Source organism: Psammomys obesus, unplaced genomic scaffold, assembly GCF_907164565.1.
Source record: "Psammomys obesus unplaced genomic scaffold, mPsaObe1.curated_primary_1811, whole genome shotgun sequence".
Taxonomy (NCBI): Eukaryota; Metazoa; Chordata; class Mammalia; order Rodentia; family Muridae; genus Psammomys; species Psammomys obesus.
The window spans coordinates 6,470,484-6,490,512 of NW_026588368.1; the positions used below are offsets into that span (position 1 = coordinate 6,470,484).

At 41.2% G+C, this 20,029-nt stretch overlaps 1 protein-coding gene across 4 annotated transcripts in view; it reads right to left on the minus strand.

Annotated features, from left to right (window-relative positions):
• Nucleotides 1–267: 267 nt before the first annotated feature.
• The window catches only part of LOC129674252 (murinoglobulin-1-like), a 71,744-nt gene continuing 51,982 nt past the window's right edge, over nucleotides 268–20,029 (minus strand). For 2 of the 4 annotated variants that reach the window (XM_055604114.1, XM_055604118.1), the window contains 10 exons: nucleotides 14,615–14,771; nucleotides 14,318–14,392; nucleotides 13,704–13,884; nucleotides 6,709–6,932; nucleotides 5,093–5,311; nucleotides 4,806–4,933; nucleotides 3,863–3,953; nucleotides 3,041–3,109; nucleotides 2,105–2,207; nucleotides 268–766 (listed from right to left, as the gene is read on the minus strand). In XM_055604114.1, the coding sequence (XP_055460089.1) occupies nucleotides 687–766; nucleotides 2,105–2,207; nucleotides 3,041–3,109; nucleotides 3,863–3,953; nucleotides 4,806–4,933; nucleotides 5,093–5,311; nucleotides 6,709–6,932; nucleotides 13,704–13,884; nucleotides 14,318–14,392; nucleotides 14,615–14,771 (1,327 nt within the window). In that variant the 3' untranslated portion in view covers nucleotides 268–686. Of the gene's footprint in view, nucleotides 767–2,104; nucleotides 2,208–3,040; nucleotides 3,110–3,862; nucleotides 3,954–4,805; nucleotides 4,934–5,092; nucleotides 5,312–5,414; nucleotides 5,866–6,708; nucleotides 6,933–13,703; nucleotides 13,885–14,317; nucleotides 14,393–14,614; nucleotides 14,772–20,029 lie in introns of those variants that run through there. The other 2 variants (XM_055604115.1, XM_055604117.1) reach the window with 2 other exon arrangements.

A 20,029-nucleotide genomic window follows, 5' to 3' on the forward strand; every position in this document is an offset into this window, starting at 1 on the left:
TCAATCACCATGTCTTGCTTGCACTATGATCTTCTTTCACTGATGCACCCATTGTGTTTTTCTTATGGAGGTAAGGTTGCCCTTGTGTCACCTTCATGTTCTGAGGTGTGTATTATTAAAACAGCTGGAAAGTGCTCACATTTTTACAGTTTCTGTTCTTCTGTTGGAAGGTCATTTCTGTTCATTGCAAATGTGGGGAATAGTGCAAGGCACTGAATGAGCATGGAGGAAATTTGGATTAAGTGAAGAAAGAATCAAAGACAGAGATACTTTGAACTATGTATTTATTTACCAAGCTTGTTAAGTATTTGTATTGCAGAGAAAAAGGAGAATCACCATCTTGAAGGTTCCAGGGTTCACAGATTTCAGCAATGCCTTATCCACAGATATAAGTTTCAAAAATTTGGTTTCTCTGTGTGTATGGAGAGAAGAAAGCAACATACAGGATGAATATACTGCAAGTGGGTGCAGACAGCAGGATTTTCAGCAGGAAAGCAAATTGGCCATGGGGGACATGGGATCCATCAGATTTTCTCCCATAAGCTGGGATATACTTGGTAAGGGAGTTCAGGGGTCTCCCAGGGTTAGCTCGCTGATCCAAAGCTGTACCTCTCTGCATTTTCACACAGTGGGAGGGGTCTGAGCCCGCCTAACCGAAGTTCTGGGTAGTTGTGAAGGGAAGGAGGTCAGAGGCAGGCCATGGCAAGGAGCGCCAGGTGCTCACCTGTGCTGCAGGGCATACTGTATTCAGCGAAAGCTGCTTCATCTGAAAGACAGGGGAGAAAAACGAGAGAATGGGAGTTTGAAGAGAGGATTCTGTGGAGGGCAGCTGACGGGCTAGGACTGAGGACTTTTCTCATTCAGGACACGGATGATTGTTGAAAAGTAGTCTCTCTGTGGGCATCAGACAAACCAATCAATGAAGTTTCTCCCTTCAAAACCATCATTTTATCCTGGGCCACCATAAATGGCTTGGTGTGGAAAGGTGCTAGAGCTATGTCTGATGACCTTAGTGAGTTCACTCTTCAGGATCCAGATTGTAGAAGGAGAGAACCTTTCCCCGAAATTCACTCTGACCTCCACAGGCGCTGTGCCTGCCTCCCTTGAAATAAGTGAACAATCCTGTAACACCAGAATCATTTACCCTGTAGAGAAAAATCAAAGTGTGCTTATCCTATAGGGTTTGAGCAGAGGACTAGCAGCGATCCTTGTAGAGCTATATACCCTTTCAGATCCCTTTCTCTCTCTCTCTCTCTCTCTCTCTCTCTCTCTCTCTCTCGCTCTCTATCTCTCTCTCCTTCTCTTCTGGTTTTTAAGACAGGGATTCTCTGTGTAACCCTGGCTGACCTAGAACTCGGTCTGTATACCAGGCTGTTCTTGAACTCATAGAGACTCATCCGCCTCTGCCTCCAATTGCTGGGATTGAAGGCTTGTGCTACCGCTACCCAGCCCTTCAATATTTCTTGAATTCTTCTAACCTGAAACATTTGGCATATACCTCTTCACTCAACAGAAAATAAAAACTTAATTTTCTACCTCTGGCTTTGTTCTCTTTCTTGAGTATCAGTGGACACTCAGGCTACAATTCTCTCTCATCTTTTTATTCCTACTATATTTTTTTGTATAATTCTTCATCTTTGCATTGCTATATTCATGAGAATATTTGTATGTCTTTCAGCCCACAAACAGTTTTTGGTCCTTGGTTTCTTTGGACATGTTTGGTCCCACATGACTGTTTGGACAAACAGGTAGGAATCAGTGGCTGAATAAGATGAAATTTTATAAATGTTTGTTATACTCATATTCTTTGACCAAGAACTGACTTAGCTAGTCTGGCCTATATGTACATTACTGTCTGAAAAACAATTATTTTTAACACTGGGTGTGATGTTATGTGCCCCTAATATCAGCAATTGAGGACGCTGTGTCAGGAGATTGAAGAGTTTGGAGCCACATTGAACTGCATAGTGAGAAACCGTGAAAACAAACAAACACCCACCCACAATGAAAAACCAACCAACTAAACAAAGAAGCAAACAAAAGAATAAAAAAGAAAAAAAAACCAATCAAGTGGCTTTAGGGTCCTTTATAATCTCTTGCTCACCTGTCTCATAATAGTCATAGACTTTCACAATGGCAGGCTGCAGGTTTTTCACTGGGATGTCTTGTTGAATGATGAAGGAGAAGGCCAGGGTCTGATTGGTCACCTGGGAAAGAGAGACTAATGATCCAGACTCACGGAGGTGGACACGGTTTTTCCTCAGAAGGACTTAGTCCTTGGTGTTTGAAACACAGTTATGGATTAGATCCATTCAACTCACAGTCACCATGTTCTCTGATGCCACATATGTGGATGGTGATACAGATTTTAAAGCAGGGACCTGAGGAACTGAATTGAAGGCCTCTGGGAGAATATAAAACTTTCTTAGTCTATTAAACTTTTCCAAAAATCCATATTCCTCCTTAATATGCAATAGTTCACTTTCTCCATTGTAAGAGTTAAGCACTTTGACTTGATGACTTGGGACATTATGGCAAGTTCCAGGAAAGCCAGCAATGAGGAATGTGAATTTAAACGTTTGTATTACTATTATGATTAATGATGATGATGATGATGATGATGATGATGATGATGATGATGATGCTGTGAGGGGTGTATAGGGTGTCCATACTGGAGGAGGCCAGAAGAGGGCATCAGATCCCCTGGATCTAGAGTACCAGGCAGTTGGGAGTTGACTAGGTCCTGGGAACTAAAGTCTGGCATTCTGCAAGAGTAGTAACTGTTGCTAACTGCTGAGTCATGTCTCCAAGCCAAAGAAAAAGAATTCAAAACATCATCCAGTATGAACAGAAGGAGGTTGCCTTTCCAAAAGACTTCTTTTAGAATTGGTTTGCTCCTGCTGTATGCTACCCACATAGATGCACCAAGAAAGACTGTCCACTCAGGCATGTCTAGTGAGGCAGGAAGGACCCTCCCCTGACCTACACAAACCAAGGACGTAAACCCAGATGTGTCTAGGGAGGCAGGAAGGACCCTCACCTGATCCAGATATAACAGGACATTGGTGTTGCTCACTTCTGTTCTGCTCACGTGCTCGGACCTTTCAAGCTGAAAATGAGAGAAAACATCAGTGTTATCAAAGGCCTCGGGGGTGAAAGAGGTGCATGAATGGTGGGATTGGAGGAGATAAAAAGGAGATGTCACAAATTCATTGAAATGAATTGCAAAAAATCTTTTCCAGTAAGAATGAAAATATACTTAGAAAATTGTGAGTGCCCTCTACTAAAGGCCTGAATAAATATTGTCTGAATCATTAGCAGGTAAAAATGCTCCTATACCTTTAGTACCTATTCCACATTCTCCCCGAAAGCATTTTTTGTCTATTTGAGACAGGGTTTCTCTGTGCAGCCTTGGCTGTCCTGGACTCACTTTGTAGACCAGGATGGCCTAAAACTCACTGTGGCCCTCTTGCCTCTGCCTCCCTGAGTGGTGGGATAAAAGGTGTGCACCACCATGCCAGGCTGCATGCAAACATCTTTCTCTGTACTCTGCTATTGATCTTAGGTTGTTGCTAATTTTCATACTTCTTAGAACCTCTGAAACTACATCTACAATTTTGGAATGTACTAATGTTTCCCTGAGTAATTATTGACCAGGTACATTATTACACTTTAAAGGTTGTTGTTAGCCAGATTGTGGACTCAGTGAACTCAGCACCTTTTGTTTCTTCTGCTGGCCGCTGTCACACCCAATCCTGTGTTAGTACTAACAGTGCTGTGACATGGGTTGATGTTATTGTGATGAAGTGGTAAGCTCCTAGTCTGAGGACACAGAGCATCCAAACATGTGGTGTCTGCTTACCTTCTTCACTGTGGGCTTCAATGGAATGAAACCAGATATCATCTTCACATCAGCAATCACCATGTTGGAGGCTGGACGGCTCCCTGTGTAACTGCAGACCAAAGAGTTACAGGGGAGCAATTTTCATAGGTTGAATCTTGCCCTTTTTTTGAGGTCTAGCAGTAATCCTGATACAGCCTGCATGGCTTTCCCATACCTTAAAACAGGTGGCCTTTACTGTCATATAAATAGTTGTGAAAATAGACTGCATGACAGTATCATCTGGAGAGTGCATTAAAAAGAAGTGGAACCTAAGGCTTGCTGGCCAGCCAGCAGAGTCTGGGTAGCAGGCCCCAGGCCAGTAAGAGAGCTAATCTCAAAACAAGTAGTTATGGAACCTGAGGACTCTCCTGTGCCATATATACATGTGTGTGCACACGCACAGACCACATGCACAGGGACACACGCACACACTGAGGTGAAACGAGGTGATAGGTTACACTCAGAATGAATTCTCTGCATCCCAGATCCCTTTGGTTTTTGCAGTTGGACACTGTTGCTTGTTATATTTTATACAAAGATTGTGATGAATGTCAGAAGAACTGAATATATTTTTTAAAAATTATTCTTGTAGCTAAATAAAATTTTAGAAGACCGGAAAGGCTTTTTCTTTGTTGGTGAAGAATAACCTGTGTGAAGGCCTCATGGAAAAGAATAAAGTATATTTTATTATGAGAGTGGGCAAGAAAGGAATCCTAAAGCAGGCTAACTAGAAATTATAATTCTCCAATTCTTCATTGATCACTTTGCTGAAGTATTCTTGTTTGTTTGTTTTACAGACAAAGTAAACTCTTACTGAAGAGACTCACTTCAGATACCGTTGAACCCAATCTGTGAAGTGTTCTAGGAAGACAGCCCTGAAGGAGACATAAACAGAGCCAGAGCCAGAGACAGACGCTCATACCTGATTTCCAGGGAGATCTGGAAGCTGTTGTGGCCTTCGGGGTTATCACAAGTTAGAGGTACTGTCTGCACCCGGAGAGCAAATGCAGACTGCTGCTTCTCCAAGTGCACGTTGTATTTCAGCGTCGTCTGGTAGGTAGTGAGCAGAAATCCTTTACCTGCATGGCACTGGGCCCTTGGATCCATTTCTCCCAATTTGAGCCTCAAGTGTGCAGGCAGGCTAAACGAGACTTCCCATTCTGGGGAGGAGGCTCACACCTCACACCCACAACTTGCCCAGAATCTTACCTGAGCATACACGCATCCTTCTCCTGTCACACTGATTTCATAGTCCCCAGGAATGTCAGGTAAAGGAACCTGCTGCAGTAACAGGCGGTTACTGTCCTCTACTTGGAACTTTTGGGAAAACGTCCCTGAAGATTGGATGGTCACCAAAGGAGTTTTCTGACTTCTGGAGAAAGTAACTGCTCCATACTTGGACAAAGCATGGAGGGCCACCACAGTGTCCTGAGAGGGATGAAGACATCATTCAGTTTAGCATCAGTTGGGAAGGCCTTGAGCTCTTCCCAATGTTCATTTCAGCTGTGAAAAAGTGTCATGAGGTTTTGACTCTAATTATTTGATCTCTAGTCTTTATTTCAGGCTTTAATCCAGGATACATCTGAGAAGCAAATAACATTCCATAAAATTTCTCCTACAGAGAGTGCCCTGGCTTATGCAAACTCCCCCCAGCCAGTGAAAAATAGAAACACAAATTAGATTTTCCTCTCAGCATTTACTGTTTCTCTCCCTTTGTCCCTGATTCCCATGGTCGTGCCACCATCTTCTCACAAAATCACATTCCTGCTCTCATCCCCAAACTTCCTCTGCACTTGGGGACGAATCAAGAGATACCAACACCATGGCCAAGTGCTGGGCATGACTCTCTTATCAAAAAGAAAACGCTGTGAGCTAGTGTTGTCCTTCGCTGCCTTGCTCCTTGGTGGCATACTCCAGAGAGGTTCTCTCCCACAGGATCCTTCCTTATCCAAGACAGCTCCAGATGCGGCCTGACTACAGAGCTTAAAGAGGGAGCAGAAACAGGCAGTGAGGGCTTTAGTATCACAATGCAGACACTAAAGGAAATTAAAGACTGAAAGAATTGAATTGAAATTGCAGGGTTCCTAGTGTCATGGAACATTTCCCTTTGTACATTTTATTTCTCCTTTAGATAAACCTACCATCTCACTAAACTTCTCTGGAGATTAGTTCTGACATATGTGCCCAGAGTACATGGAACATAAATTATTGCTATTATGGTAGACATGTTTTTTTTTTTGTAGAGAGTTATAGTGACCACATGATAAAACAAATGGTTTACAGTCCTGATAGATTCCAATGTCAAGAGGTGAAGCAGGGCAGCAGGGGCTCCTGCTAGCTTGGGGTAAACCTGAGGGCAATGTATCCATACATAAGATTAGGAAAGTCTGCCAGGAGAAGGGAAACAGGTGTATGTAAGGGCAGCAGGGCAATAAAAAGGACATTTTGATTCAAACAGCATCTACTAGATACTCCACGTACTATTTAAGGGGGAGAGAATTATGTCTAGGATTCTGGAAACTGCAGCACTTTTACCATAAATTCATATCGAGGCTTGGGTCTGGGTTAGAAGTTCTGAGCAACATAGGCCTATTTCACTATGGCATGAAGAGAACTCCTCTGGTCAGGCAGCAGACCTAGGACAATTTATTATAGAATGTATGGTCCTTCACTTCCAACAGAGTCAGCATACCCAAGAATAACAATTCCTTGTTTTCCTCTCCTCTTTTGTTTTTTGTTTTTGTTTTCATTTTTTTTTTAACTATTCCTGCATCTCTTGTTCAAATCCTCTAACTGCAAGGGAACTCTGAAGGAAATTCACTGACCTGAGTGGAGGAGAAGCCACCATAGGAATTCTGCTGCTTTGTGAGCCACTTCACGATTCTCACTGCCAAAGCCAGGTCCTTAGGGGTTGGTGCTGGCTGAGCAGAGAGGACAGCGAGGAGGACATAGGCGTTCATCTCCACTTCAGCAGAGGGAGCCTGGGGTTCGTACAGAGACATCTCTGCTATCCTGGGTTTCTCAGGTCTTTCCCAATGGACAGAGTTACCTTGGGGTGAAAATAGAGAAATAATTAAAAGTATGAGTAGTCAGTAAATGACTATGTCTACATTAGAGAAAAGGAAATGAAAAAGGTTGTAGTAGGTTTTAAATTTTTCTATCACAGTATCCCCAGAATTAGTAATTCTCAGTAAAATTCTGCAGTTGGTAACATGCGTTGTGACTGAGAAAGACCATGGACAGAAGTTTTCAAGATGTTAACTAAATTATGTTCTCTTTTTTTTAAATTAATATTTTTTGTTTTTAAATAATTTTATACATTCACTTGTATCCCAGCCATAGCCCACTTCCTCTTTCCCTCCCAATCCTTCCCTTCCTCTCTCATCTCCTCCCTGTCCCCTTCCGAGTCCACTGAGAGGGGGTGTCCTCCTCTCCTTCTGTCTGGCCTTAGCTTATCAGGTATCTTCAGGATGGTTGCAATGTCCTTATCTGTGGCCTAGCAAGGCTGCTCCTTCCTCAGGGGGGAGGGAAAGCTCATGAGTTCATGTCAGAAACAGTTCCTGTCCCCCTTACTAGGAAACCCACTTGGATACTGAGCTACCATGGGCTATGTCTGAGCATGGGTTGTAGGTTATATTAATGCATGGTCCATGGTTGGATAAACAGTCTCATAGAAGACCCCTGTGCTCAGATATATTTGGACCTTGTGGGGCTCCCTGTCCCCTCTAGGATATACTAATTCCTCCTTCCTTCATATGATTCTCTACACTCTGCCGAATGCTTGGTTATGGGTCTCAACATCTGCTTTGATACATTGCTGGGTAGAGTCTTTCAGATGCCTTCTGTGGTAGGCTACTGTCCTGTTACTTGTTTTCTCCTATTTCCAATGTCCATCCCCTTGTCTTTCTTGATGAGGATCAATCATTTTACCTCTGGACCTCTTTCTTGTTTATCATCTATAGTTGTACATATTTTAGTATGTTTATCCTATCTTATAGGGGTATATAAGTGAGTATAAACCATGTGTGTCCCTCTGCTTTTGAGATACCTCAGTCAGGATGATTTTTTCTAGATTCCACCATTTGCATGCAAAATTCATGATTTCCTTGTTTTTCATTGCTGAGTAGTATTCCATTGTGTAAAAATACCACAATTTCTGTATCCATTCCTCTGTTGATGGACATCTGGGTTGTTCCAAGGTTCTGGCTATTACGAATAAGACTGCTACAAATGTGGTTGAGCAAATGCCCTTGTTGTGTACCCGAGCATCTTTTGGTTATATGCCTAGGAGTGGTATAGCTGTATCTTGAGGTAGCACTATTCCTAATTGTCTGAGAAAGTTCCAGATTGATTTTCATAGTGGTTGTATCAGTTGACATTCCCCCCAGTAATGGAGGAGGGTCCCCCTTTCTCCACATCTTCTCCAGCATGTGTTATCTCTTGAGTTTTTGGTCTTAGCCATACTGGTGGGTGTAAGGTGAAATCTCAGGGTCGTTTTGATTTGCATCTCTCTGATGGTTAGGGATGTTGAACGTCTTCTTACGTGTTTTTCTGCCATTCTATATTCTTCTACAGAGAATTCTGTTTCGCTCCATACCCCATTTTTTAATTGGGTTACTTGGATTATTGCCTTTTAACTTCTTTAGTTCTTTATATATTCCAGATATCAGCCCTCTGTCAGATGTGGGGTTGGTGAAGATCCTTTGCCAATCTGTAGGCTGTCGTTTTGTTCTAACGACAGTGTCTTTTGCTTTACAGAAGCTTTCAGATACATGAGGTCCCATTTATTGATTGTTGCTCTTAGGATCTGTGCTGATGGTGTTCTGTTCAGGAAGTTGTCTCCTGTGCCAATGAGTTCTAGGCTGTTCCACACTTTTTCTTCTAACAGGTTTAGTGTGTCTGGTTTTATATTGAGATCTTTGATCCACTTGGACTTTAGTTTTGTGCAAGGTGATAAATATGGATCTAGTTTCATTTTTTTTTTGCATGTAGACAACTCGTTAGACAAGCACCATTTTTTGAAGATGCTGTTTTTTTTCCATTGAATGGTTTTGGCTTCTTTGTCAAAAATCAAGTATTCATAGGTGTGTGGGTTTATTTCTGGGTCTTCTATTCAGTTCCATTGATCCACCTTTCTGTTTCTCTACAAGTACCAAGCAGTTTTTATTATTATTGCTCTGTAGTACAACTTGAGATCAGGGATGGAGATAGCTCCAAGGGATCTTTTGTTGTGCAGGATTGTTTTGGAAGTTCTGGGTTTTTTGTTTCTCCATATGAAGTTGAGAATTTTTCTTTCAAGGTTTGTAAAGAATTGTATTGGTATTTTGATGGAATTGCATTGAATCTGTAGATTGCTTTTGGCAGAATGGCCATTTTCACTATATTAATCCTACTGATCCATGAGCATGGGAGATCTTTCTATCTTCTGATGTCTTCTTCTATTTCTTTCTTCAGTGACTTGAGTTTTTTTTCAAATAGGTCTTTCACCTGCTTGGTTAGAGTCACCCTAAGGTACTTTATGTTATTTGTGGCTATTGTGAAGGGTGTTGCTTCGCTGATTTCTTTCTCAGCCCTTTTGTCTTGGGGATACAGGAGGGCTTCTGATTTTTTTGAGTTAATTTTGTATCCAGCCACTTTGCTGAAGGTGTTTATCAGCTGAAAGAGTTCTCTGGTTGAGTTTTTGGGGTCACTCAGGTATACTATCATATCATCTGCAAATAGTGATAATTTGATTTCTTCATTTCCATTTTGTATCCTTTTGATCTCCCTTACTTGTCTTACTGCTCTAGGTAGGACTTCAAGTACTATGTTGAAGAGATATGAAGACAATGGGCAGCTTTGCCTCGTCCCTGACTTCAGTGGGATTGATATAAGTTTCTCTCCATTGAGTTTGATGTTGGCTATAGGCTTGCTGTATATTGCCTTTACTATGTTTAGGCATGTTCCTTGTATCCCTGATCTTTCCAAGACTTTAAACATGAATGTGTGGTGGATTTTGTCAAATGCTTTTTCAGAATCTAGGGAGATGACCATGTGGTTTTTCTCCTTCAGTTTGTTTATGTGGTGAATTACATTGATGGATTTCCATATTTTGAACCACCCTTGCATGCCTGGGATGAAGCCTACTTGCTCATGATAGATGACATCTTTTATGTGTTCTTGGATTCAGTTTGCAAGTATTTTATTGAGTATCTTTGCCTCAATATTCATAAGAGGTCTGTAGTACTCTTTTTTTGTTTGATCTTTGTGTCATTTAGGTATTAAGGTGACTGTGGCTTCATGGAATGAGTTTGGTAATGTTCCTTCTGTTTTTATTTTGTGGAATAATTTGGAAAGAATTGGAGTTAGCACTTCTTTGAAGGTCTGGTAGAATTCTGCACTGAAACCATCTGGCCCTGGGCTTCTTTTGGAAGGGAGGCTGTTGATGGCTGCTTCACTTTCTTTGGGGGAATATAGGGCTATCCAATCTTTCTACCTGGTCTTGAGTTAATTTTGGTAGATGGAATCTATCAAGAAAATTGTCCATTTCTTTTAGATTTTCCAACCATGTGGTATATGGGCTTTTGTAGTACAACCTAATGATAGTTTGGATTTCCTCATTGTCTGTAGTTATGTCCCCCTTTTCATTTCTGATTTTGCTGATTTGGATAGTTTCTCCTTGCCTTTTAGTTAGTTTGGCTAAGGGTTTGTCTATCTTGTTAATTTTCTCAAAGAACCAGCTCTTGGTTTCATTGATTCTTTGAATTGTTTTATTTGTTTCTAATTGGTTGATTTTAGCCCTGAGTTTGATTATTTCCAGTCGTCTGGTCCTCTTGGGTGTTCCTGCTTCTTTTTTTTTTTTTTTCCTAGGGCTTACAGTTGTACCATTAAATTGTTTACATGAGATGTTACAAATTTCTTCTTAAAGACACTTAGTGCTATGTGTTTTCCTCTAAGTATTGCTTTCATTGTGTCCCATAAATTTGGGTATGTTGTGCCTTCATTTTCATTGAATTCTAGGAAGTCTTTAATTTCTTTCTTTATTTCATCCTTAACCCAGCTGTTATTGAGAAGTAAGTTGTTAAGTGCATGTAGACTTTTTTCCATTTCCATTGTTGTTGAGGTCCAGCTTAAATCCATGGTGGTCAGATAGTATACAGGGGATTATTCAATCTTCTTGTATCTGTTGAGGCTTGCTTTGTGACCAAGTCTATGGTCTATTTTGGAGAACGTTCCGTGAGGTGCTGAAAAGAATGTATACTCTTTTGAGTTTGGGGGGAAAGTCCTGTAGACATCTATTAGGTCCATTTGAATTAGGACATTTATAAGTGTCTTTATTACCCTGTTTGGCTTCTGTCTAGATGATCTGTCCCTTGGTGATAGTGGGCTGTTGAAGTCTCCCACTATTAAGGTGTTGGGGTTGATTTGTGATTTATGCTTTAAAAATGTTTCATTTATGAATGTAGGTGCTCTTGTATTTGGGGCATAGATGTTCAGAATTGTGATGTCTTCTTGGTAGATTTTTCCTTTGATGAGTATGTAGTGCCCCTCTATGTTTTTTGATTAGTTTTGGTTGAAAAATCTATTTTATTAGATATTAGGATAGCCACTTCTGCTTGTTTATGGGGTCCATTTGCTTGAAAAAACTGTTTTCCAGCCCTTTACTCTGAGGTAGTGTTTATCTTTGTTGCATAGGTGTGTTTCTTGGATGCAGTAGAATGTTGGATCTTGTTTCTGAACCCATTCTTTTAGTCTTTTTTTATTGGAGAGTTGAGTCCATTGATGTTGATAGATAATAATGACCATTGGATGTTATTTTTTATTAGTGTGGAGTTGATGGTGTTAGTGTGATTCATTGCTTGTTTTCTTTTGATTTTTGTTGGGAAATTACCTATAATCTATGTTTTCTTGGGTGTAGTTGTTTTTGTTGGATTGGGATTTTCCTTCTAGTATCTTTTGAAGGGCTGGTTTGCTGTTCAAATATTGTTTAAATTTAGTTTTGTCGTGGAATATTTTGCTTTCTCCATCTATGTTGATTGAAAGCTTTGCTGGGCATAGTAGTCTAGGTTGGCATCTTTGGTCCCTTAAAGCCTGCGTGATATCTCCCCAATCCCTTCTGGCTTTCATAGTATCTGGTGGAAGTCTGGTGTGATTCTGATAGGTCTACCTTTATATGTTACTTAGCCTTTTTCCCTTGCTGCTTTTAGTATCTTTTCTGTGTTCTGTAGATTAAGTATTTTGACTATGATGTGGCGTGAGGAGTTTCTTTTCCAGTCTAGTCTATTTGGTGTTCTGTAGCCCTCTTGTATGTTTGTGGACAATCTCTTTCTTTAGGTTGGAAAAATTTTCTTCTATGATTTTCTTGAAAATTTTTTCTGAACTTTGGAGCCTGGAATCCTCTTCTTTGTCAATTCCTATTATTCTTAGATTTTGCCTTTTCATGGTGTCTTTGATTTCTTGGATGGTTTGTGTTTGGGATTTTTCCGATTTTACTTTTTCTTTCAGAGAAGTATCATTTTCTGCGAGTGTATCTTCAGCACCTGAGATTCTCTCCTCCATCTCTTGTATTCTATTAGTGATGCTTACCTTTGTGGTTCCTTCTCTTTTCTCCAAGTTCTCCAGTTCCAGGGTTTTCTCAGTTTGTGTTTTCTTTATTGATTCTAATTCTATTTTCATGTTTTGCAACATTTCCTTTATCTGTGTGAATGTGGATTCCTGTGTCTCCAAGACAGTCTCTATTTTTTTGTTTGTTTCCTCTCTTAATGCCACTACTTCTGCCTCTACTTGTTTGGCTATATTTGCCTGTGTTTCTTTAAGAGTTTTATTCACTTCGTTTTTCTTTGTTTCCATTTGGGAGGCCAAACAATTCCTGGAGCCCAGACAGATCTGCATACCAGTGTCCTGTAGGCCACTGAAGTAGTCCGTGTATCTGTGCCTGTGCACCCATAAACAACACCTGCGAAGAGTACCACTATCACATTTCTCATTTAGGTACAGATGAAATATCAACACACACTCTCAAACAGTGGATCTCTCTCATCTTCTTGAAAAACATTCCAGAAACCAGAGAAAGTCAGACCCAGTCTTAAGTACAGACTCCAGGAACAAACAGTGAGGGTTGCAGATAAGCACATGACCAGAGGCCTGTGTAAGAACACCCCCAACAAAAATCAGGATAACATGGCTTCACCGGGAACCCCCAAAATTATTGGACACCCCAATCATCAGAAACACAATAAAATTATTTTAAAGCTGTGATTATCCAGTTATTTGAGGTACATAAATAGGAACCCAGCAAATCTCTCAGAGAAATAGCCGTACAAAGTCAAACAGTTAAAGAGGAAACAAATAAATCTCTAAATTATGTTCTCATTGGTATTCTATCATAGTTGTGAGGAGAGAATAGCAGACATTAACTCCTTCACACCCAGAAAAGCATGGCTTGTTTAGTGTTCAGTCCAAAAGACTTAGCAAATTTTTCATTGATATCAAAGTTGAAGTGAAGTTGTTAATCCTGAAGAATTTTTTCTTTTTTGTGTTCTTCATAGTCTTTGCTGTTCCTTCTCCTAGGTATACATGCATCAGAGGAAAAAAGTTAAGTTTAAGTTACCTTTGCTGGAACTGTGTACATTTGTTGATTTTTGTCACACTATTAGAAGTTAATAAGAGAAGGCTTTTATATAGAAGAAAGGTTAATTTCTTGATGGGACAGTGCAAGGAGAACTGTCAGTGTGCCATAGGGATGGGACTAAATTGTAACACTATTTCCACACTCTGTATACTCCCTTATTTTCCTTCACTAGAACAGGATGGAGACAAACATGACAACACACATTCTTACCTTCCTTTATTGCTTCATTATCAAGTGATTCCAGGATTTCATTTCTCTTCTGCTGGTTCCCTGCCAGAGTGAAAGCATAGGCCAGCAGGGCCTTGGTGTACACAGAGTTACTCCTTCCATTTTGTTCTACTGTCTTCCAGAATGACTCTAGGCAACTCAGGGCTTTGGAGACAACAGGATGCTGTTGGCAGAACAATGAAACATGAACTATGTGAAAAAGGGTTCTAACAGGTCCCAGGACAAACAGGGAGATATAGGCATTTGTGTTTTTAAATCAATCCTTCCTCTTCCCTTCCCTGTCCTCTCTTCTTGCATTATGTCTTCTACTTGTCATTAATAATCTGTCTATCTATTCTCTAACTTTGGAAGTGATTTCTTTTTATAAACTGTGTTCCATTTAAAGCACAGATTATTAGGGACAGTATTAGAGGCCGTGTTCTCAGGTTGTTTCTTGGAAGATATCCATGTTTCATTGAGTAACAGGATGCTCACTAATGGAATCTGACAAATACAAAGCATTGTGAAAACAGAGAGCTGCCATGTGGTCCAGAGAGGGTAGAAAGCCACAAGTTTTGCAGCACTTTGGGAAGCTGGGGAAGCAGCTTGGCACCTACTGTAGCTGGGAGTGAGCTCTCCAGAAGGGCAATGGTTATGTAGGCAGCGAGAGTCACTTCATCTTCTACTCCCCCCTGCAAACAAAATGGAGGGAAAAAGGCAAAATATTCAGCCAGCAATCCATCAAATATCTCCCCGCGCATGGCCAGTCCACTGTATTCAGAGGAAGTTCTCATTCATATCCCCTTATTAAATAGTACGTTTCCAATCTAGAGACGCATTCCTGTGGTAATTAGTACGAGCTGACTCTCAGGTGTTAGTAGGTCGCCATGTTTATCATATTCAGAATAGATCACCTTCATGGCATTGTTGAACAGTGATCCAGAACTCCTGAAACAGCCATTGTCTTGCTGCTGCTGGGAGAGCCAGTTGAAGGCGTGGGTGATGTGTGCTTCATCGATGAAGATGAAGGCTTGAGCTTGGGCAAAAGACTTGAGCACAAAGGCTGTGAGCCTGTTGGGGGAGGGAGAATGGGGAGATGAAGCTTTTGCTGGGAGGCAGTACCCTCATATGTGAGTTTGCTGGTGTCCACACATGTGCTAATTTGTCTAAAGGAATCTGAGCGCATGCTGCTGGGCAATGTCTCAGCTACTGCAAAGCAGTCTTCCATTCCTTAATCCCTTGGATGTGAACACAGCATAGTGTGGTTCCTGGGGCTTTGGGTTTCTTTCTTATTTCTTCTATCTTGCTCCCTCTGGTGTTTTCCTAATATGCGTGCACCCTCATATTAAGTTCATTTTTCCACTTGCCAATGATTTTCTTTTGTTATTAAGAAAACTCTCTTATCCTAGAACTGCAGCTACATATTATCTGCCTCAAAAATGATGTCCATATCTTTGGCTTACTTCCTGTTTCCACCAGTCTCTATTTCCTTTGTCACCTGTTTGCTGTCTGTCTGTGTGTCACATCTCAAAAATGCATTCTTGAGGTGGGGCAAGATGGTGGTGCCAGGAGGACTCTCATTCTGAGCAGCAGCAGCAGGATCAGCACAGTGACCAGCAATCAGAACTCAGGGTCATAAAACACAGTCATTGTGTTTCCCAGGTGAGAGGATACCCGAAGGTGGGGGATTCAAGCAGCTTTTAACTCACCTGGCTAAACTGCGGAAGAGATCCCCGTTCCACCAGACGCTTGGCTGTGGGCTCTCAGATCCAGACCCAGCCCAGAGCCACAAGCCAGTTTCTCTGGTCACGGTCCCAGACTGAACCATGCGCACTACACTATCAGAGACTGGAATTTTCAGTCGAGGGATAACCCCACGGTAAAGGAAACGATTGGGACCGACCTTAGGTCACCCAGACATCCCCTGGAAAAGACTCGGGTTCCACAGGTGCCCAGGAGCCAGCCCGGAGCCAGAGCCGGGGACCCAGCCTCCAGCACAGAGCCCTGCCTGCCTGCCTGCACACCTGAGTCGCCGCCTGAGATAGAACTGTGGGCACCAGGGCACTAGCGAATGAGTTTCACTGTCCGGTGCAAACACACAGGGAGGGAAACAGCTGGTCTGATCTCAGAGCACTCAGCTGACACCCCCACCCCGAAAAGGTCTCAGGAAAATTACCCAGTTTAGGCAGACACCCAGGCTCCCAAAGGCCGGAAAGGCAGACACAGGCAGTTTCTGCGAGCCAGACAGCCGGCGGAGACTGAGCCGCAATCACTTAGCTGTGCTCCAGACACAGGCAGTTTCTGCAGCCAGCCAGAAACTGAGCAGTGTGCACCAGGGCAAAAAAAGAGACTGGGAGTCCCTGTCTCCAGAGAATCCACAGGGAAGGAAGGAAACTGTACTGACTTAAATCACCCAATCCTTCCCTGGAAAAAGTCTAGCAAAGACCAGCGGGGCCGAGCTGCCATCACTCAGCTGTGCTCCAGACACAGGCACAAACAGTTGCTGCGTGCCAGATGTCCAACTGGGTCACAGCAGCTGATCATTAAATTTACAGCAAGAAACCCAGAAACAGGGCAGCTGTCCTCAGGACTTTTCTGGGTGAGAGGAGAAACCTCTCGACTAACGAAGACCATAGTTACCACTCAGGACTCTATCCCTGAGGTGAGCAGCAGCAACTCCTGAAAAAACGCCAGCCATCCACGGACTATACCCAAAAAACTGAGAAGACATCCTTTAGGAAAAACCAGCTTTCTGCAAAGGGGATTCTTTCCACCACAGGATTCCCAGGAACCACCAGAAAATATCCCCAAACACCTAAGATAGCACAATGGGTAGAGGCCAGCGTAAAAGCTCAAGCAACAAAAGACAGAGCAATATGGCATCTCCAGAACCCAGTTACCCAGGGGCAAGTAGCCCTGGACACCCCAGCATAACTGAAATCCAAGAAGATGACCTAACAACTATGCTCATGAAGATGATAACAGAGGAAACAAATAAGATACGTAAAGACATAGAGGAAGATAAACTCAAACAGAATATTGCCATCCGTAAAGAAATAGAGGAAGCTGCAGCCAAACAGTTTATGGCCTTTAGAAAGGAAATGCTTAAAGCACTGAATGAAATAAAAGAAAAAGAGTTGAAGGAACTAGAAGAAAAACAGGAAAGTACAATCAGACAGGTGAAGGAAGTAAACAAAACAACTCAAGACCCGAAGATAGAATTTGAAAAATTAAAGAAAACACAAATGGAGGAAATAATGGAGAGGAAGAATCTAGGGAAGAAAACAGGAACTACAGAGGTAAGCATAATGAACAGACTACAAGAGATGGAAGAAAGAATCTCAGGTGTAGAAGGTACAATGGAAGAAATCAATGTATCTGTCAAAGAAAATGTTAAATCCAAAAAATTCCTGACACAGACCATCCAAGAAATCCAAGACAATATGAAAAGACAAAACCTAAGAATAATAGGTATAGAGGAAAAAGAAGACTCCCTTCTCCAAGACCCAGAAACTATTTTCAACAAAATCATTGAAGAAAATTTCCCCAAGTTAAAGGAGAGGCCAATAAGAATACATGAGGCCTACAGAACACCCAACAAATTTGACCAGAAAAGAAAATCCTCCTGCCACATAACAATCAAAACAGTAAATATACAGAACAAAGAAAAAGTACCAAAAGCTGCAAGGGAAAAAGGCCAAGTAACATATAGTGGCAACCCATTAGAATCACACCTGACTTTTCAACAGAGACTATGAAAGCCAGAAGGGCCTGGACGGATATCATGCAGCAAACACAGATGTCAGCCCAGGCTACTATACCCTGCAAAACTCTCAGTCCTCATAGACGAAGAAAACAAGATATTCAATGACAAAAACAAATTTCAACAATACCTACAAACAAATCAAGCATTACAGAAGACACTGGAAAGGAAAATACAACCCCCAAAAATTAGCTTCTTTCAAGAAAACACAGGAAATAATTAACCTTACTACAGTAAAACAAAAAGCAACCAAGCACACAACCTGATGACCACAGCCAACATGAAAATCAAGGGATCTAACAGCCACTGGTCATTAATGTCTCTCAACATCAATGGACTCAACTCTCCAATAAAAAGACACAGATTAACAGAATGGATATGTAAACAAAACCCAGCAATCTGTTGCATACAAGAAACACACCTAAGGCACAAAGATAGACATTACCGGAGGGTAAAGGGTTGGAAGACGACTTTCCAAGCAAACGGACCCAAGAAGCAAGCAGGAGTAGCCATTCTAATATCTGATAAAATAGACTTTCAACCAAAATTAATAAAAAGATATGGGGAAGGACACATCGTACTCATCAAAGGAAAATTCCACCAGGAAGACATCACAATTCTGAACATCTATGCCCCAAATACAAGAGCACCCACATTTGTTAAAGAAACATTGATAAAATTTTAACCACATATAGATCCCCACACATTAATAGTGGGAGACTTCAACACCCCACTCTCAACAAAGGACAGGTCAACAAAACAGATATTAAACAAAGAAACAATGTCTCTGACAGAGGTCATGAATCAAATGGACCTAACAGACATTTACAGAACTTTACACCCAAACACAAAAGAATTTACCTTCTTCTCAGCACCTCATGGAACCTTCTCCAAAATAGACCATATAGTTGGTCACAAAGCAAGCCTCAACAGATACAAGAAGACTGAAATACTCCCTTGTATCTTGTCTGATCACCATGGAATAAAGCTGGACTTCAACAATAACAGAAATAGCAAAAAGCCTACACACACATGGAAACTGAACAACTTGTTACTAAATGACAGCTGGGTCAGGGAAGAAATAAAGAAAGAAATTAAAGTCTTTCTAGAAATCAATGAAAATGAAGACAAAACATACCCAAACCTGTGGGACACAATGAAGGCAGTGCTAAGAGGAAAGTTCATAGCACTAAGTGCCTTCAAGAAGAAATTCGAGACAGCTCATTCAAGCAACTTAATGGCTCACTTAAAATCCCTAGAAAAAGAAGAAGCAGACACACCAAAATGGAATAGATGGCTGGAAATAATCAAACTCAGGGCTGAAATCAATCAATTAGAAACAAATAAAACAATTCAAAGACCAAGAGCTGGTTCTTTGAGAAGATCAAACAGATAGACAAACCCTTAGCCAAGCTAACTAAAAGGCAGAGAGACACCATCCAAATAAACAAAATCAGAAATGAAAAGGGGGACATAACTACAGACACTGAGGAAATCCAAACAATAATTAGGACTTACTTCAAAAGTCTATACTCAACAAAATTTGAAAATCTAAATGAAATGGACAATTTTCTTGATCGATTCCACTTATCAAAGCTAAATCAGGACCAGGTCAATCAATTAAATAGTCCTATATCCCCCAAGGAAATAGAAAGTCTCCCATCCAAAAAAAGCCCAGGACCTGATGGTTTCGGTGCAGAATTCTACCAGACATTCAAAAAAGAGCTAACTCCAATTCTCTTCAAACTATTCCACAAAATAGAAACAGAAGGAACATTACCAAACTCATTCTATGAAGCCACAGTCACCTTGGTACCTAAACCACACAAAGACCCAAAAAAAAGAGAACTTCAGGCCAATTTCCCTTATGAACATTGATGCAAAAATACTGGCAAACCGAACCCAAGAACACATCAAAGATATGATCCACCATGACCAAGTAGGCTTCATCCCAGGTATGCAGGGGTGGTTCAATATACGGAAATCCATCAATGTGATCCACCATATTAACAAACTGAAAGAAAAAAAAAAACCACATGAAAATCTCCCTAGATGCTGAAAAAGCATTTGACAAAATCCAACATCCATTCATGTTTAAAGTATTGGAGAGATCAGGGATACAAGGCACATATCTAAACATAGTAAAGGCGATATACAGCAAGCCTATAGTCAACATCAAACTAAACGGAGAGAAACTTAAAGCAATCCCACTAAAATCAGGGACAAGACAAGGATGCCCACTCTCTCCATATCTCTTCAGCATAGTGCTGGAAGTCCTTGCTAGAGCAATAAGACAGTTGAAGGAGATCAAGGGGATACAGATTGGAAAAGAAAAAGTCAAATTATCACTATTTGCAGATGATATGATAGTATACATGAGTGACCCCAAAAACTCTACCAGGGAACTCCTACAGCTGATAAACACCTTCAACAAAGTGGCCGGATACAAAATTAACTCAAAAAAATCAGTAGCACTCCTGTATACAAAAGACAAAAGGGCTGAGAAAGAAATTAGAGAAACAACACCATTCACAATAGCCACAAATGACATAAAGTACCTTGGTGT